Source organism: Pan paniscus, chromosome 17, assembly GCF_029289425.2.
Source record: "Pan paniscus chromosome 17, NHGRI_mPanPan1-v2.0_pri, whole genome shotgun sequence".
Classification (NCBI taxonomy): Eukaryota; Metazoa; Chordata; class Mammalia; order Primates; family Hominidae; genus Pan; species Pan paniscus.
In genome coordinates, this window is record NC_073266.2 from 62,488,167 (window position 1) to 62,513,493 (window position 25,327).

Sequence of the window (25,327 nt, forward strand, 5' to 3'; positions counted from 1 at the left end):
TATAATAAGAGAAATAATGGGAAGATTTAAATTGTGATTCTGCCATTGAGTCCCACGGCTCTAGGCCAGTTTACCTCCACAGTATGAGCCTCAGTTTCCACATCTTTACAACGGAAGCAACAATATTTCACATAATTGTTGGGAGGACTGAAATCATGTCAATAGAAGTACTTTGCATGCACAATGAATATTTGAGAAATGTTTGTTTTTATTTTAATAAAGAGGAATAATGCATCTTGGGCACGGAGACATACCCATAGCATTAATTCTCTATAATCTTTATAGCCAAGTAGAATGCTAGCTGTCAGTGAAGAGGCTGAGTTGAAGGCACCTTGCATCCTGTGCTCAATTTCTTATCTCTTCCCCTCCCGCAGTCGGCTCCTCCCTGAAGAAGAGGTTCAAGCGGCGGGAGATCGAAGCCATCCAGTGCGAAGTGCGGAAGATGTGCAACTACACCAAGATCCTGTCCACCAAGAAGAACCTGGACCACGTGAACAAGATCCTGAAGGCCAAGCGGCTGCAGAGACAATCAAAAACAGGCAACAACTTCGTGAAGAAGAGGCGCGGGCGTCCCAGGAAGCAGCCCACCCAGTTCGATGAGGACTCCAGAGACCAAATGCCGGTGCTGGAAAAATGCATCGACCTGCCCAGCAAAAGGGGCCAGAAGCCCAGCCTGAGCCCGCTGGTGCTGGAGCCCGCCGCCAGCCAAGACACCATCATGGCCACCATCGAGGCGGTCATCCACATGGCCCGGGAGGCGCCGCCCCTGCCCCCGCCACCGCCGCCGCCCCTGCCGCCACCGCCGCCACCACCCCTACCCCCGCCACCCCCTCTACCCAAGACCCCCCGAGGCGGAAAGAGGAAACACAAACCGCAGGCCCCCGCTCAGCCCCCGCAGCAGCCGCCCCCGCAGCAGCCCCTTCCCCAGGAAGAGGAGGTGAAAGCCAAAAGGCAGAGGAAGTCCCGAGGGAGTGAGAGCGAGGTCCTTCCCTAGGGCGGGTCTGGGCGTCTGCACCTGGGGCCTAGGGAACTGACACGTGGGAAGCGCAGTGAGCCGGGGCGGGGGCGGAATACCCCGCTGCAGGGACACCCACGCCCTTCTCTCCAGAAGCCGGGCAGGCAGAATCCGGCCAGACGACGGGGCTGAGCCATCAGGAGCTCTTGGGAAAGCAAAGCAGGGAGACACCTTCAGAAGAAGCTTGTCTGAGCTTCACCACAGCTCCCACCACGCGGCGCTTCAGTACGGCTGGATCCTCCGCAGGCGAGCGGAAGGCCCCCAGGAGGAGCAGGCTGGTGGCGCTCTCCTGACCTCCCGCTGCCAAGGTGCGCCCTCGACTCCCGATTTCATTTGCTGGCCAGGAAAATCGAAAGGGAAACACCCTCAATTAGGAAACATTCCAAGGGGAGAAAAGCTGCAAATTGCTCAACTGGCATTGCTGTAACCCGTTCCATTTAATTGGTTTTTATTTCTTTTGATTTTCAAGCTCTGCTAAGCTTTGGGGTACCAACGTCATCTTCAGGTGACCTGAATCTTTCCCTTAACCGTACAGTTTCTCGATGGAATTGTGTGATCAGAAGGTGGAATTCTAGTGATAGGCGACCTCAGACCCGCATTCATGTTCTGTGTGCCTCTTCTATTGCACATACACGGATTTTTAGCATTGTCTATTCCTATTTTTCCTTTGCCCATTGTACTTCCATATATCTTTTTATTAACTTACTTGCTGCCTTTTTTTTTCTTGGTACACATTTAAATAATGTAATCCTTAACCTGTGCTGTAAAGTTCACCCTTGGCATGCTGTTCCAAGAACCTGGCTTTGAATCCCAATCGTTGTGAAACATACTCAGTATTGATAAAACCTTTTTAATAAGTGACGCAGAGCAGCCAAGGATATGTTGACCCAGATGTCAACCAGGCTATTTTTATACTTAAAACATGTCAGCAGAGCATAGGCAGAATAAAATGGTTTTAATACCCCACAGCAAATAGAGTAACTGACAAACCACCAAAAACTGAAACCCCAGACCCACCAGAAAGACAAGTGTCTAGCAATGCCTTGGTACCTGATCTTTTTCATTCAAATAATTGTCATAGGTTGTTCAAAAAAAAAAAAAAAGGAAACAAAAACACAATAGAAGTCCAGTATCCCTTGATAATTATTTCTTAAAAGCAAATGGGAGTAAGTGTTCTTATCTGGAAAAATAAATAAATAAAATGCTCAAAGGGTATCACCACTTCAATTTTATCAAGCCACCTTGGACAAAGTATCCAAATTGTGGTTGCCTTAATAAACTAAAACATTATTGTACATAATGTAATTATAAATCTATCAGTCTGCATGGATGCAAACTGTGTGTGACAAATCGTCTTTTAAATGGTCAATTTCAGCTGTACATTTCTCATCCAAGTTGTACTCTAGCCATTGGTTTAGCGTGGACAGATATTCCATCTCTATTATCCATTTCCACAGCCCGAATAAAATACGTTAAGCAGGCTCAGAATGAATATGAAGAATTCCATTTCCGTAGATGTTTTCTAAAAGTCAGATTGTGGAAATTTCAAATAAGTATTTTCAATTTCCTCCCTCACTCCCCCTTACCTTCCCCAAGACATCAAACACCTGGCATGGTAGATTATAGAAAGAGACACTGAGAGAGAGAATTAAATTTTCTAATGGGAATTAGAATATCTGGTTTACCTCCAAATTAAGTTTCTTTACAGGAAGTTGGGACCAGCTGGAAATTGTATTATCATTTCAGAACACAATATTACTTCCTTAGAGAGAGATGGATTTTTGTTGGCAACATAAAATAATAAGTGATGGGGTATCTATGTGAGTAAATTTTTAAATTCCAAGTTAATATGCTTGCAAACATTACTGCTGCGTTATGGCACCAAGAGTTGGTTGAAATTACCCACGTAGTCATACTCTTGTGCTCTGTCACCATGGACTTCACATCATTTGCTGCCCACTAGTTCAATCGCATTTAATCCTAGCAATATGTAAGTTTAAAGGACTGCATTCCCCTCTACTTTAAAGCTTATATCCTAGATACTCAGTTTGTGACCTTGGTTGACCTTTGGCATTTCACGCAAGTTGAACAGCAAAATCAAAGCAGCCATTTTTAATTCGTCATTCCCAAGCCCTATCTGAGTGGTTCCAAAGTCACCTGAGAGGAAGGTTTAAATTAGTCCCTCTCACCCCACCACTGCTATAAAACAGCAACGTTTTCATTCCAATTCAGCCATAAAGAGGTTTCTCTTCTTACTGGGTTTTGAAATCATTTCCTTTTTTCTTTCGTTTGCCCTTCTTCCTTCCTGTGTTATACTATCTCTCCAACCACGTCTATAAGCAGACTCAATCTTCTTGCAGAGGAAGATGAGCTGGCACTCTGCAAACTTCTTTAATAAGGACCCAAAGTTTAATTGACATTAACCTCTAGTAGGTGAGAAATTCCAAAAAAGCTTTGGGGTACATTAGAATTTCCAAAGCTCTGAAAGATATTTCAGGAGATTTAACAGCAGAGTTGCAACTTACACGTGAATTCTGGTCTATAGTGGTCATGTGAGTTAAATTCGAATCCTCTACTTGTATGACCCTAGGAATAGATTGGAATACTGCAGAGAACCAAAGCTGAGGCATGCTAAACAGCCGCTTGGAGGTGGAAGCAAGTTCAGTCACCTACTCAGCTTCCTCTCTCCACCACCCAGTTCCTCCCTCAGTATCACATTATTTTTTTCTTCTGCTTTTCATTAACCTAACTCATCTCATCAGTACAACCATTTTCTTATTCTCTAACTACCCCCAATTCCTTTAGCCTCTCCCCACCTGTCCAAACTCAGCTCAGCCGTGGGCCAATGCAGCTTACAGACGGTTGCAGAGCTAGGAAGAAAACCCAGCTCTCCCAACCCTGATCGTGGAGGTCTCTGGCCCCCCAACACTGCCTTCTGGGGCTGCATTTTTTTTTTTTTTTTTTGAGAAGCGGTCTTTTGGGATACATGGTGCTCCACATACAGCTTCACAAAATATTTCATTATAAGAGAAACTCCTTGATTTTTATTTCTTTTTCTTTTGTTTTCTGGATTACCTGCCTTCAGTAAGCAGATGCGGACCCACTTGTAAGGAGTCTGGTTAGTGATGAGAAAAGGATGAAATCTAGATACAAAAGCCACCTTGACGGTGATGATGGATCTTTAATCCACTTGACTAAGTGTCTGGAAGAGCTACTTGCTCTTCCACCCCTCATCTCAAATGAGAGGAGCAGAAGTTTAACTTCCTCAAATAGCCCAGCTCTGGCTAAAACCCAAAGAAGAAAGGTCAAAGGAAGGGAAAGCATGTCAGGGGCTGGTTTGTGACTTGGCAGGACCAGGAAACAGCAGCCACTGACAGCCCAGAGAAGGTGACTAAGGGCTGGCAGAAGATTAGAATGTTAATTTGGCTGCTGTCCGGACTAGGAGGCCATGTTCAATGGCAGTCAGAATTTGTGTTCTGCGCATTGCTGGGTCTATAAATATGATAAGCAAGTGGTGACAGAATTATAGTATAAGGTGATGTACTACATGCAGATCATAAAGGATTTGGTTTTAAGACTTAAGTAGAAAATCCCTCTCCTAGCTTATTACCCAACAATATTCAGATAATGAGCTTTTGGAGAATATCTTTTTCCTATCACTAGAAAGATTTACCTGGGAACTGTCTAAAGTCTACACACATATTTCCAAAGCCTTTAAATACCAACTGCAGCATGGAGAGAGAGGGGTGGCAGAAGCTGAAATGCCTCAAAAGCCATTTAAGTGTTACGTTGCAGGATTTTCAGTCCTTCTCGTTATGTAAAAGTAGATAAATATAGACGTTATTCTCAACACTACCCTATAGTATCACAGTGGTCCAAATGCCAGAGCTTACAGATAATGTCATCACAGTGCCTAGAAACTCGAACTGTAATATACCGTAGCATTTTCTTGGTGTTTCTTAAAGTTTCTTTCCACAATACAAGGTCCTCTCTGCCTCTTGTTTCTTGGAGAGTTCACCCCACTGATGAGTCTTCCTTCCCTGTTGGACTCAGTCATTTGGGGAACAGTCTTAGAAGCACATATCAACCAAGGAAGAAACTTCCTGGATATCTATTGCCCACTTGCCCAGGTCTAATAAACACTAAAGGGGGGAAATTGAAAGGAGCTGCCAACTGGTCAACGTGGAAGGGCAGTTCCACCCTAGATTGGTGTCTTTCTTTTTCTTCCTTTTTTTAAAAAAAATCTATTTCTTAAATAATAATAAATGCACATGATGTGTTAAATATGTACATATATATTTCAAAAGAAAAAATGGGGCACAAGATTGTCTTACAAGTCGTGCTGGCTAATTTTTAGTTTGTATTCATAAGTGGTTTTTAAAAGCCTTTTTTAAAGTGTAATTTGCATGTTCTACTTTGATTGTATGTAAACATATTTTAGAACAAAAAAATGTATTTGTATTTTATTGAATATAGAGGCAAGAAAATTGTACATTGTTTGAAATGTTCTTTTTGTAACAGTTTTTATTCATAAAGCATTTTTGTACATTTAAAATGAACATGGACTTGCTGTTATTTGAGGCGTAGATACATCTAGCATGCTTACTGTCATGCTCCTCCATGGTCTTAGATGTTGGGTTTTAAACATTTTTTTCTAAAAGAAAGCTCAGTCTTTTTCGCTACCAGATCAGGTTAGCACAGTATAGAGCACTTAACTATTAAAAAAAAAAAGTTAATCCTATTCATATGTTATTCATTGTGTGAAATTAAAGACATTCAATTCAGTCTAACATGAGTTGTGAATTCTTTTGTTTTATTTTCCATCTGGTTTACATCACTAAGGAGTTTAATAGCATTTGGGGGTCTTTGCTCACACCAACTGGATACAGAATCATTGAGAAAATTTTAACAACCGTCTCTCTTTTGTATGATACTGGGAAGTACATTCTGGGTAAGAGTTGAGTCTGATTTACTGGGTTACTGTTCACAGAGTATTGCACTAACTGGCCACCAAGCCAGGGCTGATTCATAGAACCGGTTAGGCCTCTGCTGAAAGCAATCAAAGGGTACTGTAGGATATTGAAGACCCACCCTGTCCTAAATTTTTAGACGAGCATTACAGATAGGGATTAAGCTTTCTTACTAAATATCCCATGATGTCAGACATCTGAAGGAAGGATCCCTGGCTGCACTTAAGGTTTTACTGCAGTGACAGGAGGGGCTACTTAATAAATGACAGACAGTTACTGATTACCTACCCAGTGCCTATGCTGAGCATCCTTGCTCTAAAGGGACTTACTAGGCCTCCATTTGAAAAATGAAACTAGCAATTTGAAGCTGAATATGGCCAGCTGTGAAAGAGTGATGGGGTCTCAAAAGGAGTCTTTACTGCTTTCCTGCCTGTTTTTTCTACCCATTCTGTTCCACTTTTTAGTTTGTATTTATAAGTGGGTTTTAAAAGCCTGTCTTAAGCACTTTGCACATTATACTTTAATTGTATGTGAACATACAGGCATTTATATATTTTTTGCCTTCTTTCTTTGTCTTACCTTTGGACGTGCGTCTTCCAAAAGCCAACAAGATAGTCAGGAAATGTTATGAGCTGCTCCCCACTCCTAGCCATCAATCTGACCCAGCATAACATCCACTGTGACTTTCGGTATTTGCAGCACCTGCAGTAGAATTATAGACGTCAATGGAAGTCTTCAGGAGTAGAGTATTAGGGAGCCGTTGCAGGAGGAGTGAAGCACTCCTACCTCAGCTCGTCTCCTGAGACTCAGAGAATTTGGTCAGCCACCTCTAGTAGAATAGGACTTGCCTTCTTTCTCCTCTCCTCCTCCCACTATCTTGCACTGAACTAGGACAATTTAAAGCATTCTATAGTCATCATTCTAACTTGGGCTCATTAATTCCATTGATACTTCTGAAATCAGCAATGACTTCCGAGAGTGGCCCTAATCTCTTCCTACCAGCTTCTCGTGCAGGGACAAAGCTGTTGCCTAGGAATGGATTGGCTCAACTCTAAAGTTTTTAAACAGTCCATAGCGGAGCAATGTGCTGACAAAGATTCTCAGGAAAGTTGGATGTATCCACACATGTGGCTGGTGCAAATCTCAGTCTACAGATTGATGGATGGGAGGAATATATACTTTTTAATTTTTCTCCAGCTCAATATTTATTAATTTGTAAGGCTCCATTCCACCAACATATAGCAGAATCTTACTTGCAGAGCCAGGGAATCATTTTTCTAATCCAAAGGGGAAGGAAGGAGGGATCCTGGAAAGCCTGGCTCCAGCTTTCTTCCAAATTGTTTCTCTGTGCCCAATTCCTTTCTATTTCCCAAGTTTCTAGACATTTGAAGCCAGAAAGAAAGTATTTTTCATGTTTTCCCTGCTTTCTGCTGTCAGAAACATGCCCTGAGAGGATAAGCACAAACCAACCTCGCTGCCTGTACTGGGAAGAGGCAACTACTAGAATAGTGAGGATGCTGGAAATCAATTGCCACGTGGAAAAATTTAACCTGTCACACATGCAATAGGGAGTGAGGACAATGGGATGCTCAGGGCTAAAGGATTTGCCCACAGTCATAAAAAGACTCTTTACAGGTCAGATGAAATAAGAAATGGCTATGAAAGGGAGTGGGTAGGTGCAAAACAGTGGTGTGTGCATTTCCATTCCTTATTACTAACATTTTCACTTTTATGGAAATGCCAATACCCAGTTTTAAATCATTATAAAGCATGGTAATACACTTTTCTAAAGTGTCATAAGGGCTTTCATTTTGGACTAATTAAAGAAAAAACTAGTTCCAAAGTGTTACATTCACATATGGGAAGATTGGGAAGTAACAAATGATAAGTGTTAAAACCTCAAAAGAGTTGGAAACTACATACTCTCATTATAAAAAGCTTGATATTTTAAAGCTTAATTCTCTACTTTTTAGGGGACCGAGCACTGGAATAAGGGTCAAGTGACATGGAATATGTTCCTGCTTGGTCACTAAAGACTCTGTATCCAAGAGCAAAAGTTCTTTGAATCTCATCTGCCTACTTTATAAGATGGGAGGTTAAACTCTCAATGGTGTCTCCAATGTTCTTCAAGTCAAAAATCTCTGATTCTGTCATCTTTGTACCTTCCCAACAGAACCTATCTTTGATTTCCAACTTTATTCCCACCATTGTGTAAAGCCAGCAATACAATGTGGTAGTATGAAAGAAGTTAATGAAAAAAATAGAATGACGACATACGGTTAAATCTTTCCTTCCTTCCTCCCTCCCTTCATTCCTTTCTCCCTTCTTTCCTTCCCTGCTTGCACATTGCCAGGTACCAAAGATGGAAGAATGAGCAAGAAAGACAAGACCTCATTGAATTTTATTCAAGCAAACATTCCTAGATAATGAATATTCTCTATATGTTCTCTGCCTATCCAAATTCTACCTACTTTTAAGGTTTAATTCCAACTTCACCTTCTCCAGGAAATCTTATGACCACAGTCCAGAAACACCTCTTTATCTCTTGTACCACTCATTTGGTAACTGCCCTTAATAATTCCACACATGACAGAGTATAATTGTCAACCAGGGCTGTCATATAAGGTTGCACCAATTGCTCCCTGCACAAGGGGACTTGGCTGAAAAAATTAGGGCTAAAATCCAGCCTGTACTTATCTTGCCAAGATCTGCTCCCTTGGTGTGGTGTCCACCCTGAGTGGGCATCTTTTTCTCATTTTCACAAAATTTCTTTTGTGAGAACAGAACCCTTTAAAAAAAATTCAAGATCTACTGTGTGTCTTTGTAAAGCAGAATAAACTCCTAGCAGAATGGTATCTGCCTCTCCTTCCCACTCAAACTGTCCATGCTCCCCTTGCCTCAAGACCTCAATAGCCACTCACAAATCCAGGAAATCCTACCACCACCATTATAGTCAGCAATACTCCATACTCTAGAAGACTCCAGAATCCATTTCCAAACTTAACAATTGCCCCAGCTGTCTGCCAGGAGAAGTGGGAAGAAAATAATGACACCAGAAAACAACGCTGCACAAATGAGTCAGCTAGGTTCAATGGCACATCCTAGTGAGTACAGTTTACTAAGATGCTGGCATCTGACATCTCACAAAGTCTTCAATTTTTCAAAGACTTTTAAAATTTTTATTTTTACATAATTACAGAGTCACAGGAGGTTGCTAAAGAATATACTGAGTCCTATGCAAGTGTCTCCCAACTCTCCGCATCCCATGCCAATGTCCCACACAACCACAGTACAATATAAAAATCAAAACATTGATATTGGCACAATCCATAGAGTTTATTCAGATTTCACCAGATGTACATGATTTCATTTATGTGTGTGTATTTGTGAGTGTGGTTGTATGTGTAGAGATCTGTGCAATTTTGTCACATGTATAGCCTTGTGAAACAGCCACCACAGTCAAGATATTCAATTGCACTGTAGCCACAGAGCTTTCCCTGTGGCAACCTCCCTTTGAGTTCCCCTCATCATCCTTAACCCCTAGCAACCACGAATGTCTGCTCTATCTCTACAATTTTGTTATTTCAAGATCATACGTATTGCATAATGGAATCATGCAATATGTATCCTTTTAAAAATAAAGTCTATTTTTAGAAAAGTTTTAGATTTAGAAAAAGTTATGAAGATAGTACAGAGAGTTCCCATGAACCCTGCACCTAGTTTCCCTTAGTATTAACTTTGTACAAAAGTATGGTACATTTGTTTGTTACAATTAATGAAACAATATCATTACATCATTATTAATAATGTCCACACTATATTCAGATGCCCTTAGTTTTTAGCCAATGTCCTTTTTTAGTTTCCACCCAGGATACCATATTTTATTTAATCCTCATGCCTCCTTAGGCTTCTCTCGGCTATATCAGTTTTTCAGACTTTCCATATTTGTGATGTCCTTGACAGTTTTGAGGAACACTGGTCAGATATTTTGTTGAATATCCCACCATTGGGTTTGCCTGATGATTTTCTCGTGATTAGAATGGGGTCATATGCTTTGGGGAGGAAGACCACAAAGGTGTGATTGTCCTCACTTCCTATCAGGGGTACCTACTATCAATATGATGCATCATTGTTGATGTTAACTTTGATCACCTGGCTGAGGTAGTATCTGCTCAGTTTATCCACTGTAAAGTTACTCTTCTTTTCTCTTTTTTCTTTTTTTTAAGAGATGGGGTATTACTCTGTTGCCCAGGGTAGAGGACAGTGGTGCAACCATAGCTCACTGCAGCCTCAAACTCCTGTGCTCAAGTGATGCTTCTGCCTCAGCCTCCCAAGTAGCTGGGATTACAGGTGTGCACCAACACACATGGCTAAATTTTTTTAGTTTTTGTAGAAACAGGAGCTGGCTGTTCTACAACAGGAGCCCAGAATGGTCTTGAATTTCTGGCCTCAAGCAATCCTCCCACTTCGGCCTCCCAAATCACTGAGACTACAGGTATGTGCCACTGCACCCGGCCCTCTCCATTTTGAAACTGTATTCTTTGGAAGGAAGTCACTTTATGGAGCCCACACTTAAGAAATGTGGAGTTATGCACCACCTCCTCAAGGTCTGCATTTATACATAAATTATTTGGAATTCTTATGCACAGGAGATTTGGGTTTTTAACACTTTTGATTTTGAAATAATTTTAGACTTACAGAGAAGATGCAAAAACAGTACAGAATTCTATTTAATGCCTCACCCAGCTTCCTCTGATGTTAACATCTTATATAACCATAGTACAATGATCAAAACTAAGAAATTAACTGCGGTACAATACTATTAGCCTCACTGCAGACTGCATTTCACCAGTTTTTCCAATTATGCCATTTTGAAAACATTTGGAGAAATATTAAATTGTAGTAAAATACACATAACATAAAATTTATCATCTTAACCATTTTAGTGTATAGTTCAGTAGTGTTAATTATATTCACTGGAGATTGTGTAACCAATCTCCAGAACTTTTTCATCTTGCAAAACTGAAACTCTATACCCATGAAACAACTCCCCATTTCCCCATCTCCCCAGCCCCTGGAAACCACAATTTTCTCCTTCTGTCTCCATGAGTTTGACTACTCTGGATACCTCAGATAAGTAGAATCATATAGTATTTGTCCTTTAGGAGGCTTGTCTCTTATCCTTCATTTATTCATTTACTTGATGATTTATTTATATTGGTATAGACTCATGGACACCTGTTTTATATTTTGGGTTATATTCCAACACTATTTTGTTGCTCAACTTAGTAGAGCTATGGCCATTGAAAGCTTTTTCTGTGGATTCCTGTGTCCCTTTGACATACTCCAATCATTATGGTGGGGTTTTTAGTTTTATTTGTTTTGTTTTACTTTCTCATACCAAAGGAGCATCATTTTGTGTGTATGCTGGGAAAGTCCTAGAATTAGTCATTTCTCTAAGAGCTCTGATTCTTTTTATGGGAGAAGGGTGTTAGAAACCAAGTTCTGAGTGCCAGGTATGCTTGTTGCTACTACAGTATTATTGCTTCTAGGCCCTCTCAGCTGACACAGCAAGGAAATACATGTGTGTATACTACCTCATGTATATTCACCACAAGTCTATGAATATTTCTATATGTGTTCATTTCTATATGTATTCATTTAGACTCATGTTATAAACATGAGTCTAAACTGCTACCTCTAACTCTAATCTATTACCCCATGGATCATTCTAGCCTCCTCCCTTTGCTTAGCTATACTCTCCCACTTGATAATGAAAAACGCAAATCTTACCATCTGCCGTTTATTTACTTAAGTAAGTATTTAATTCCAGTATAGCAGTATCAGAACAGTTGACACATATCTATCCTTTTCTTACTTAGCATAATTTCTTGAGGTTCCCCCAAGTTGTTGTGGGTACCCATAGTTGGTTTCTTTTTATTATTGAGTAGTATTCCATACCATGGCAGTACCAGGGTTTGTTTGACTCTTCATTCATTCAAGGACATTTGGGCAGTATTGATTTTGGAGCTCTTTTAAATAAAGCTCCTATGAATATTCATATACAAGGACTTATGGGAAAATAAAATTTTATTTCCTTGGAAAATTTCCCGTAACTGTAATTTCTGGGCTATATGTTAAGTCCATTTTTAGTTTTGAAGGGAACTGCCAAACTATTCTCCAGAGTAGTTATACCATCTTACATTCCTACCAGCAACGTATGAATGATCCAACTTCTCTGCATCCTCATCAGTATTTGATGTTAATACTATTATTTATCTTAATCATTCTGATAGATATGTAGCTGCCTTAGTCCATTCAGGTGGCTATTACAAAATAGCACAAACTGGATGATTTATAAATAACATTCATTTCTCACAGTTCTCGGGCCTGCTAAGTCCAAGATCAAGACACTAGCTGATTCGTTGTCCGGTAAAGGCCTCACTTTCCGGTTCATGGATGGCGCCTTCTTGCTGTATCCTCATGTGGTGGAAGGGGGAAATAGGCCTCCTTTATAAGAACACTCATTCTATTCATAAGACCTCCACCCTTATGACCTAATCTCTTCCCAAAAGGCCCCACCTCCTAATGCCATCATCTTGGGGGTTAGGATTTTTACATATAAATTTACAGGGGAAACACAACCATTTGGACCATAGTAGTAGTAATAACTCATGTAGTTTAAATTTGCATTTCTATAATGGCCAATGATGATGAAGAAGTTATCATGCAGTTTTTTTCTTTAATTGTTTTGTTTTTTGCCATTAGTACAACCTCTACAGTGAAATGTTTTGGCATATATTTCACTCATTTTCTAATAGGATTGTTTGATTTTGAAATACTGCTTTTGATAATTTTTTATATATGCTAAATATAAAGCTTTTGTTGTACATATGACTTGCAAATTTTTTTTCAGTCTGTAATTTGTCTTTCCATTTACATTTTAAGTCAAAAAGTACCCCTGAAACGTTGATGTTACTCACATTTTAGTGTGAGAGACAGAACAGAGTTATCACGATAAAGTGAATTGTTTTTGAAATACACACCTATAAAGGGCATAGCTGGGACTAGAACTCAGTACATTCATAGTCAAATACTTTTCTACAATGCAAAGTAATCTTGGTAACATCTCATATGGTCATTCGTTTCCTTTTCGTGATGCCAAAGAGCTTTTCAATTAATAACAGACTGTGATTTTGGAAGGAACCTTAGAAAGCTTATAGCTGAAGTCCCTCAGTTTATAATGGAAAAAACTGAAGCACAAGGACATAAAGTGAACTTGCACTACTCACATGGCTTATCAATTATCAGTGGCTCCCAGGCTGGAGTCTGAGGCCTGGACTCCCCCATCTGATTCTTTCCCTACTCTACCACATTTCTCAGTATTCCCCAAATCCCACAATGTCCAGCATGCCCATGTCCTGAGAGGTTAGGGAAGGAAAACAATAATGAGTTAGAAGGTCAGAAAGGAGCTCTTTACCTTGCAGAGGGTGAAGGAAAGTGAAGAAGTGCAGCAGAAAGCAAATGGCACCAAAAGAAGTGATATGGGCATGTGGTCACCAAGGAGAATCTTAGAGATTTCTTCAGTAAGAATGCAAGGGGACTGCCAATGCCTTGTGAATGTCATCACTGTACCCCAAGACAGATTTGTTATTTATTTCCCTGAAATATCTGTGACAATCATAATAGAGCCTGTATTTTCAGGCCTAATAGTTTACTATCACTTTGACTCAAACTTCTAAAATATACTTATTCCTCAGTTCAGCAATTTATGCCCATACTTCCATACTTTCCGTTGTACCCTTTATCACCACCACCATCTCTCTCTCACCTTCCCACACACATCCAGGCAAACACACATCTAGATCCAGGCTGAGGTGGAGTAGTGATGACACAAAGCTAGGGAAAAGGCTTTGCTTCTCATTCTGCCAGAGCCAAAGCCTTTGGCTTAGGAAGCTATAAGGTTCTGTCCACGGTGGCCAGGGAAATGTGCATGTTTAGAAATGATCACGAAACCCTCAAGGGCTCTCTGAACTCTCTGCATCTTTGGGGACATATTTTATTTTAAAATCCTTACATTGTAAAATAAAATATCAATGTACAAACCATACAAAATGTGGTTTTATGAATTATAAGGTAAACCTTTAATAAGCACCGCTCAAGTCAAGAAATAGAACGTATCAAACTACCCCAGAAGACCCTCCATGTACCTCATCATATCCCAGCCCAGCCCTCCCTTCAAAGGTAGGCTCTCTCGTTACTTGCTTTCATGTGTTTTTTATGATTATGGTTTTATCATCCAAGTGAATTCCTGGACATCAATGGTTAGTCTTGCTCACTTTTAAAATGTGTTATGTCTTTTAAGTCTCTGAATCTACGTCTCCCCCACATTCCTTACTTTTCCTGATATGTACCTGTTGAAGAACATAGACTATTTGACCTGTAGGGTTGCCCCATTGTAGATACTGCTGAATGCATACTCAAGATGCAGTTCAATATGCTCCCTCCTCTGTCCTCAGAATTCCTTGAAAATTGCCTGGATCTAGAGATAGAATCAAACGCAGGTTTGATCCCTTTAGCACGGTTATAGGTGGCATTGTGTTCTTACATCAAGTAGCACATATGTCTGGTTCTTTCTCTGTGACGTTCACAGCCATTGATGTTTTAATGCCTAGGTCTATTAATTTATGAGAGATTGCAAAGTGATGATGTTTTAACATTATTATGTTTTCATTAATTGGTATGCTTTTATAAAGAGATGCTTCCCTTTGTCAACTCTTTGATTACCTCTTGGTACAACTCACAGGAAGAGCAGGATAAATATTTGATTCTTTCTTTAATTTTCAAGATCATATATTCCCTATGGTCCTCCAAAGATGACCAACTAGACTTTTCATTTTAATCTCATCTTGAACTCATGGACTTAGCCATGTTTGCAGGGTTTCAATCATTGTAATTACTGTCATTATTGAAGCTTAAATTCATCCATGTGTGGCACATTGGAGTCTATTCAAGTTGGTTCCTAAGTCGTTTTTCCATAATCCCAGCTGTTTTTTATAATCTGGTAAGCTTTGGTGGCTTCTTGGATATATGATGTTACAAGACGCTCTAAGCTCATCTTATGATTTTTCTGTTAGACCTGAAATGAGCCATCTTTTCAAGAATACTTATTTCATTTTTTAACTGGGAAATGGTATTTCAAGACCACAATTTGGACCCTAGGAACGGATGGATAGATAGATAGATAGATAGATAGATAGATAGATAGATAGATACATACATACATACATACATACATACATAGAAATATAATCTGAAATAAATTTGAATTGTAAATATCAGTATGAATGTGTGTATGTGTATATTCATACTATTTCTAATTCAAATTTATTTTAAATTTTTGTACTTGAATTGTAAAAGTTTTAACTAAAACTTACATCTGTATCTTCTAAAAGAATCAAAAGAAAAACATATTATTTTGGTTCATTTACTCCACATCATATACACAAGATATAAACAACCGTAATTTAAAAACAACCATAAAAAAGTGAAACAGCCATAATACAATTATCAATATGATTACTAAAAACATAGAAAAATAGCATATGTTTTCCGCCTTTTCCCATTTTTATAGTTGTTCTGTATCTACATTTTCAGAACATAATGAGCATATCTATCTGCTCCCTTTCAACACACATTTAATCTTAGTTCTAAAAGTAACTATTTAGTGCTCACAACCAGACTTATGTCAATGCTTCAAGTCATGTTGGTTGCCTGAAACTCATGCTCAAGCAAATCCCTAAGAAAACGCTCATGGGAATAAAGCTTCCTGAGTTCTTGCATGTTAATAAGAGTTGTACCCTTTATACTTGAAAGTCCATTGGCTGAATATAAAATCCTTGGCACACAACTTCTTTCCTTAAGTATTTTAAATAGGTTCCTCCATTCTCATTTGGCATGAAATGCTGCTTTTGAAAAACCTAATTATAATCTAATTTTCTTTCCCTTATGTCACTTGTTCTTTCTGTTTAGATACACAAAGTATATTTTCTTTTTTCTTAAAATCCAATAGTTTTACTAGAATATATTTTGGTTTGGTTAATGGTCTCTTTAGATAACTGATTCAATATTTGTTAAGGAACATTTTCCTGAATCATGTATTTTAGTATTTATTCCCTTTTCTTGTGTTGGTTTTCTTCTTCAGGGATTTCTGTTACCTTCAGGGATCTTCTTCGTGTGGCTTCAGTTTTAGTCACTGTTAAGAATCTTAAGTTCTTTTCACCCTTTCCCCTACATTTGTTTTTAATTTTAAAAATTCTCCTCCATTCAACCTTCTATTTCTCTTCAGGTATTTTCTGTTGAGTTTATTCACTCTTGTATTCCTACTGGTTTCATCTTAATCTTTGACATTATATTTTTATATACAGTTGACCCTTGAACAGCATGAACTTGAACTGTGCCAGTTTACTTATATGCAGATGTTTTTCAATAAGTATATTGGAAACTTTTTTGGAGATTTGTGACAATTTGCAAAAACTGACAGGTGAACCAAGTAGCCTAGAGATATCAAAAAAGACAAAAATATATATTATGAATGCATAAAACATATGCAGATACTAGTCTATTTTATCACTTGCTATCATAAAATATACACGAATCCATTATAAGAAGTTAAAACTCATCAAATCTTATGCACACTTATAGACCATACACAACACTATTCACAGTCAAGGGAAATATACACAAATGTAAAGATACAGCATTAAATCATAACTGCATAAAATTGACTATAGTACAGGATAGCCTACTATAATAATTTCATAGCCACCTCCTATTGCTATTGTAGTGAGCCCAAGTTTTGCAAGTATCCACTTAAAATGTCATATGACACTAATCATCACCGTATGAACAGTTCATCGCTCCAGTAAATTGCATATCGCAGTAAAAAGTTATCTCTCACAGCTCTACTCCTCAGGATCCTCAACGTGAAGATGATGAAGATAAAGGACTTTATGATGATTCACTTCCACTCAGTGAATAGTAAATAGATTTTTTCTTCCCTACAATTTTCTTAGTAACATTTTTTTCTCTAACTGTATCATAAGAATACAGTATATAATACGTATGACATACAAAATATGTGTTAATTGTTTATATTATTGGTAAGGCTTCCAGTCAACAGTAGGCTATTACTAGTTAAGTTGAAGGGGGAGTCAAAAGTTATACACAGATTTTTGACCGTGAGGCTCTCGGCACCCCAACCCCGATGTTGTTCAAGGGCCAACTGCATTTTCATTTTCTCCTGTCTTCTGTCACTTTATTTCTGAGTTTTCCTAATTATAAATTATGCTATTATTTCATGTCTCTTATTATTTTCATATATCTTTTGCCTCATTTTGAAACAGTGAATTAGAATTTTGATTTGTTTTGTGGGCATAAGTTATTGATATGTTTTTAATTCTGTCTCTTTTTCTCTTTTCCTTTTAATAACTTTTATAGGATTTAGAAGTTGATACTTTTCTGTTTCTAATTTTTATTTGAAATTAGTTTTCCTAAACTTTTAGAAAGAGACAGTGTCCAAGATAGTTTTTCTAATTTTGCAGCACTCCATCTTCTGTCGTTTCCCTGTGGTGTGAAAAATGTTGGTTTGCTTTCTAGGATTTCTTGGCTCTGTTTCCCTCACCCACTTTTATTTGAACCTTCTCTTTCCATCCTTTCTATGGTTCCTAACTTCTCTTATGTCATTTTAAATGACATGAGGATTTGACTATTAAGCATATTCTCAAGGCTTGACCATGTGCTACATGCTGGTAGATGTTAAGACAGCCTAGAGCCCATCTCTGATCACAAGTTAAGGGTCTTTCCAAGTTTAATTGTAGATATGCCACACAAAATAAATGGGCCAGACTGCCCACATTTGCAGAGTTAAGGAGAGACAAATAATATATCTAGATGTAGATAGGAACTGAGTTTGACCTTAAAGAGTAGATATGGACTGCCTGAAAAAGTAAAGAATGTAGGCAGACAGGTATACAGATGGCCCTGGCCAATCCAGCTCTCCTTCCTCCAGCTCTTATTTCTCAGAATAATTGTAGAACGTTCTAAGAATGTGACATCCTGAAATAAAGAGGAAGTGTCCAGGGCAACACAGTCTCTGCCCTCATCCCTCGTAAAACAGGATGCTCTGTAACACTTGGGCTCAGCAAACCGAGACACCCGGGGTATAAAACCCAAGAGCAGAGTGCTTTCTGGGGCCCTCAGCTGCAGTGAAACATAGAGCATGTGCAGACGGAACTCCATTCACCTGGGGCAACTTGCCAGAGCCTTGAGTCTGGCTCCCCAGGGATCCTAGGCTTCTATTTGTTCTTATCTGTGAGTAAAAAGTTTATTTTGCTTCACGTGTGGTGTGACTGTTCTGTCTCACTGAGCTTGAGAACCTTTGCAAAAGTGAGGCATTCCCTGGCATGTGCCAAAAATGCAGGGAGGTGGGTGGGGTGGGGGATGAAAACACAAGCAAATATGTGGTTAAGATTTATGCACAGGAGCGGACATGGTGGCTCACGCCTGTAATCCTAGCACCTTGGGAGGCTGAGGCGGGCAGATCACTTGAGGCCAGGAGTTCGAGACCAGCCTGGCCAACACGGTGAAACCTCATCTCTATTAAAAACACAGAAATTAGCCGGGTGTGGTGGCGGGTGCCTGTAATCCCAGCTACATGGGAGGCTAAGGTGCGAGAATCTCTTGAACCCAGGAGGTGGAGGTTGTGGTGAGCCAAGATGGAACCACTCACTGCACTACCCCAGCCTGGGTGACAGAGACTCTTTCTCAAAAAAAAAAAAAAAAAAAAAAAGGAGTCATCCACACAGAATTATGGAACAGAGAGGAGACACGATTGGCTAGTGAGGTAAAGTGCCACAGAAGGAAGAAGGAGAGGGGTCAATGGGGAATGTAAGTGAATAAATAGAAGGGGATCATAATGTTAAAAAGAAAGAAAATTGGGCTGAAATTGCTTAGCATTTATGATACATTTTAAAAACAATAAACCAGGATTCAAAATTCTAGAGAGATTGGTTTGTGGTTTATGGGCCAAGTCTTCTATTTTGATTATGTGCTCCCTTTTATACCTAGTACCTTGCACATACAATGCTCTGAAATTTGCTGATTCTACACAACAGGAAATTACTGTAGGTATACTCCAAAAAAAAAAAAAAAAAGTCTTTGGGAACCAATATAAATACACTGATCATAAAACAGGTGCTGGCCCTCAAGGAAAATATAGCCAATGATGTCTAAGACAGTTGAGATAAAAAATTCACAAATCAGCGTGGCTGTGAATGACCATTAGTATGGCTTAACGTAAAAAAAAGTACACCTTTTAAACATATGTTTAAGAAATGTTATTTTCAAGAATCACTAAATATGTGAAGCAAGCAAAGAGCAAACGAGTTTAAACTCAGATAGGAGTAGATGTCAGCACTTAATAAATGATATTTTTTCCCCTCTTTCTCTCCTCTCTTTTTCCGACATGAATGTGATACTGTTCCTACCAGACCAGAGGCTGATAAACATCGGCCCCTGGGCCAAATCCAGCCTGCTATCTATTTTGTGTGGCCCACAAGCCAATGGTTTTTATATTTTCAAATGGTTGGGGAAAAAAAATCAGAAGAAGAATAATATTTTTATGTCACATGAAAGTTACATGAAATTCAAACTTCAGTGTCCATCAGTAAAGCTTTATTTGAACACGGGCTTACTTATTCATTTACATATTATCTGCAGCTGCATTTGTGACACGACAGACTTGAATAGTTGCACAAGAGATCGTATAGCCCGGAAAGCCTGAAACATTTACTATCTGGCCCTTTGCACAAAAAGGGTGCTGACCTGTAGACTAATACAAATCATGGGTCCCTAGAAAGTTGAAACACAGATTGTATTAACGTAATTCAGCTCATTATGAAATTTGCCTTGCAGCATTTTACTCAGCTCCTGAGAGGAAACAATATAACCTTCCAACTCAGTCACTTTTCTTCCAAGCCAGGACACCATACTTCGGCATCCCTCAATCATGCGGGCTTCTCGTTCCTTGCATAAGCTGGTATTTATTTAGACTGGTCTCACTAACCCCTTAATGTTTCAATTGTGTCCAGGCTTCCAGTCCCGTGAAAGCCTCCTGGCCTCTAGAATCCCACCCTAACCTGTGTTCTGCCAGATGGAAGCAGTTGCCCTTCTGCCCCGCTGGAGCATTTAGGCTGTGAGGTCAGATCATCTAGCCCTGATTAATAATGATCTGTTTCTCATTGCTGTCATCTCTGTTGAGTGTCTGCTGAAGTCTGAGGGGAGCACCTCCAAGGAAAGAGCCTCTGCTGAGCACTTTTTTCTGTCCCTCCTACCTAGGGCCACCACGCCCATTAGTACATGATCAACATGCATTTGTTGATTGATTTGTTGATGGACTGATGGAGCAGCTGGGCTACTGGAGGAGCAGCCTGGGGTAAAGGAGGAGCGATCAGAAAGGCCTTTATGTGGGCTGTGCCTCAGAAAGTGTCTATTAGTTTTGTGCTCTTTCTCCTTCATGCCCCTTCTGGGTTCACTGGATTTGAATGGCGTTTGAGAAGGGGAGAAGGTGGCGCAAGTGAACCAAAGCAACTTAACTCCATCTGCCTTCGATTCCAAGGCTGAGAAAACATTTCCAGAAGGCCTGGTGCATAAGAACCTGATGTGGTGACAGGACGTTCTGTCTTCCTCTTGTTACACAAGCAAGCGCGCTGAGTCTCGGCAGGCTCATAAATCCTGAGGGCCTTTTCCAGCCGCCCCGTTCGGGTCGCCTACCCCCATTCCAGGAAAGGGACGCTTTGAAACCCTCATCACAAGAGAACATTGTGTTTTTGAACATCCGGCGCCACTGGGGTTTGACTTCTCCCAGTGCAGGTAGGATGGGCCAGCCAGTGAGGTCAGATGTGCTTTATGCTTCTAAAGCTCTTGCCTTTCAGAATTTTGGAAGAAAATACAAGCTGCCCAACACTGCACAGTGCTATGTTTGAGTGAACTGAAATATGTATTATAAATTCATGGCTTGAATTTTCCAGAAGGAGACCCAGAGATGTGTGGCCCAGGGATTAACACAGAGTGGCTGCTTGCAGAGTGGAACTGGGATGAAACCAGGGCCCAGGGAGGGGGCCAGGTCAGACCTCAGGAATTTGTAGCAAGTCACTGGCAAGTGATTCCCCAGCCAGCCCACTTTGAAGGCTCTCCCGTAACTATCAGAGGAAGGAAAGTCTGGGGCCCGGCATAGAGGAAGAGGGAAGGAAGAGGAAAGAGAGAAGTGGGGACACTCGTAAGCCAGACACCTAGCCCAGGCCCCTTCACACACTCCCACACCCACAGCAATGATATCTTGGTACTGCCCCCTTTTCTGCTTATTTTCTCATCAATATTTGTGGTGTTTCTGGCCACACATCGAGTATTTGATGTTTGGCGACACATTTTTAAAGCACACACAAAAAACACATTATGCCAGCAAGGTACCGAGTTCTGGTTTGGCGAAGCATTTAAAACACACACACACAAACATTGTGCCAGCAAGGGGCTGAACTGCAGGTCCTCTGGTGTGAGACCTTAGGCAAGAATTATGTTCAGTTCCTTCTTCTATAAAATGAGAGACCATAGTATCTACCTCCTGGTGTTACCTTGAGAGTTAAGTCAGACACTGTCTTTGAAAGTACTTTATTCACCGCTATTCAAGCAGAAAACATTACTAAGAAGCCTGGGGTACTAAGTATGTGGCTACAGATACACCTACTATGACTATGGCCACTAGCCCTGCAACTATTACCAGATATGCCAATCAAAGGGACGGACGACCAGGTGAAGAATCTGGAAACCACATCATATCTCAGAGGAATGGCTGAATAACCCAGCTGGCACTGGACTGTAGAAACATCTCAGTGGGAAAATAACTATCTTCAAGGATGCAAAGGTTTGTCTTGTGGAGTAGCAGGTGGCTTTGTCCCGAGTGCCTCCAATAAAAACTCAAGACCACAGATCAGGATTAGAATTAGAATTGTTCACTGGCAAGTAAACAAAAACTATTTTATTACAGGACAAGGAGAACTTGCTCTTAATATAATTGTCAAAGAGTGCAAAATACCATCATAGGACACAGTGAAGACATTGTCTTAGAAAATGCCAAAGGAGAGAGATGAACATCTATACAGACAGACTTCAGTCATTCAGTCATTAATTTACTTCTATAACAATGTCTATTGATGGCCTTCTGAATCTCAGGCAGTGCTTTGTAGGTACTGAGAACACCACAGTGAACAAAACCGATTCTTGCACTCACAGATGGTCCATTACATAGGGCCCTGGATGGGAGGGCGATGCTGCATCACTATAGCCATTTTTTTTTATCACTTCTATCACATTTCTCTTTTAGAACACTACAGTTTCACAGGTATATGATTAAATGGGAAGAAGGGAACAATTGACTCATATCCTGTTTTTTTTTTTTTTTTGGCCTTGTACATTGATTCTCCCTCCAACCTGGCAGAGAATGGCCCTGGCAGTATGGAATGAGTAGTGAAACAATCCTCCAATTCCCAAGGAACCCATTCTTCTTACTCAATGGCTCTCCCTTGGTGAAAATGGCTTGCCCTCCCCCAGTGAGTTTCAGGTAATGACTATTCTGAGAGCTGGACTTCCAGGACAGCCCTCCAAGAAGAGTCCCTGAAAGACAAAGAGCCCTAAGCCCCCAAGACATCTAGGAAGCTCCTGCAAGGGGAACAGCAGGGTTCCTGCACACAGGCACAGGTGACTGCAAACAGGATGATGTAACCCTACTCTGCCTAAAATACATCTTCTCTTGCCTTGAAGATAGTCTGCAATTCTCCCAGGCAACGTCTCTTAAAATGCAAACATTCCTGACAGGAGTCCTCCTTATTGCTCAAATCCAAGCTCGGTAATTCCTGAAGGTTCACCCTCCTAAAACTTCACCTGGCTCTTTCTCCTCCCCTGCACCACAACTGCCTTGCCACCTCTTGCCCAATGTTCTAACAACCTCTCGCCAGTCCTCTTACCTCCTACTAAAACTCATGCCTGTCTGAGCAGCAAATCTTTGTAACACTGGAGCTCCTCAAAAGCCTGCCACTTTCTGACTAACCTTCAGTGGCTCACTGCTGCAGACAGCACAGTCTTCAAGAGGGAGTATACACGCCCCAGGACTCTGGGAAGGAAATACTAGAACTTCTCTGAATATGTTTTCCTAAAAAGTAAGAAAAGTTAATCTTTACTGATAGAGCTAACATATAGATCAGGGCAGGTGAGGTCTTTACAAGAAAAGGAGGTAGCACATACCAGAAGATGGCCCCCTCCAGGCATCTATTGGCATTAGGAGCCTGAGACATACTGCACTTAAGTGGATTTGAGGTTATACTATTTGAACTATTTAAACCAGCCTCCACACATAAATAACTGGTTTAAACAATTTGCTGCTTCAAAAACTCTTGCTAGTTGAAGAGATGAGGAAACGTATGAGTAAACAACAAGATAAAATAGAATCGTCGTTTCCCCAGGTCTTATCCCACTATATGACCTTCATCAGCTCCAGTACAAAGTAATAACAATAACCTAAACAATAACAATAGCCTAAGTAACAAGAACCTAAAGATATCTGATAAGGAGGCTAAAACACGTTTTAAGTCCTTGAGAACTCTGCTCCAAATGCGTGTTTACGTCTACCACGATTAACACTAGACTACTCCTTCAGATCATATCCTGAGCATATGAACTGCCTTGAAACATAATCTAATAATCATATGATAATTAACAAGACATTTACAACCTTGGGAGTCACCATTTCATAAAAGAAAAAGATAAATAATAATATGTATCTATTTATATATATGCATTTGCTTTATTTGCATAAATAAATATTAGAAAGGGTTTATTTATATAAATAGATATTAAAAGCTAATAAAAGTTGTTCACTGTGTGGGCAAAGAGGATGAATGGATGGGGCTGGGGTGAGAGAGATTTCTCATTTCATACCTTCTGAAATCACAGTGACTTTGGAACAATATGACTCTATTAACTATTCAAAACATTAAGTGAAAAAAACAGCTTTGACAACACCATGTCGAACTATGAATCTGTAGCAAAATTTAGTGTCATATAATAATCCAATTATTTGCAAAATGTCACTAAAATTAATAAAAATGTATAGAATCCTTGTTTCTATTTTCTTAAAAATATGAATTCAATGGAACATGTATAAAATTTAGAAATACCTAAAGATCGATATATTTGAGATGCCTACTCAAAATTGTTTTACAGACAGTTGTGTGTAGACAAAAATATTTGGTAATGACTGGCCTGGAAGATTAAGTCCAAACTCTCAAGGCTGTTCTTCTAGACACCTTCTTAGCCTCCATTCCTTCCCTTTCCACACTCTATGCTTCCGCCACATTTTGGCCACTGCCCTGCCAGAGACTGAATATACAAAAGGACAATGGTCAGACCATATATGAAAAGAGAAAACTTGGCTGGGTGCGGTGGCTCACACCTGTAACCCGAGCACTTTGGGAGGCCAAGACAAGTGGATCACCTGAGGTCAGAAGTTTGAGACCAGCCTGGCCAACGTGGTGAAACTCTGCCTCTACTAAAAATACAAAAAAATTAGCCATGCATGGTGGTGAGCACCTGTAATCCCACCTACTCGGAAGGCTGAGGCAGGGAGAATTGCTTGAACCCAGGAGGCAGAGATAGCAGTGAGCTGAGACTGGGCCGCTGCACTCCAGCCTGGGCAACAGAGCGAGATGCCATCTCAAAAAAAAAAAAAAAAAAAAAAAGAAAAGAAAAAAGGGAAAACTTTAACCCATGACCAGCAGTAACCTGCCCGGAAACCAACCCCTTGTTGACAACCCAGGAAAAACACACCTAGTCTAAGACTTACGGGAAGCCAGATCACTGTTTCTAGTGACAACTTGGGATGCTAAACAATAACTTCTGTAACAATCAGTCCAAAATGGCCAGGACTCTATTAATAACTGACTTTTCCCTAATTTTTGACCCTTCTTCCAACTTAGGAGCAACCAGTAGAAGCCAAATATGCCCTTCTAACCAATCACATGCCAAATATTCAATGTACCCATCTATTCACCTCTTCATCTGTTTTAATTTTTTCTCCCTTTCTCCTTCCCTGTCTTCATCTTCTCCCTCCCTTCCTATCTTCTTTCGTTCCTCCTTTCCTTCCTTCCTTCCTTATTTTTCCCCTTCCTTCCCTTCTTCCTTTCTTCCTTTCTCCATATTTCTTTGTTTCTTCCTTGTTTTCTATTAGGACTAC

General features: G+C 40.1%; 1 protein-coding gene across 4 annotated transcripts in view; it reads left to right on the forward strand.

Annotated features, from left to right (window-relative positions):
* Window positions 1-5,805, forward strand: part of SETBP1 (SET binding protein 1) — a 387,029-nt gene extending 381,224 nt beyond the window's left edge. For all 4 annotated transcript variants that reach the window (XM_034943599.3, XM_034943602.3, XM_034943600.2 and 1 more), the window contains one exon: window positions 375-5,805. In XM_034943599.3, the coding sequence (XP_034799490.1) occupies window positions 375-994 (620 nt within the window). In that variant the 3' untranslated portion in view covers window positions 995-5,805. The remainder of the gene's footprint in view (window positions 1-374) is intronic.
* The last annotated feature ends 19,522 nt before the right edge of the window (window positions 5,806-25,327 follow it).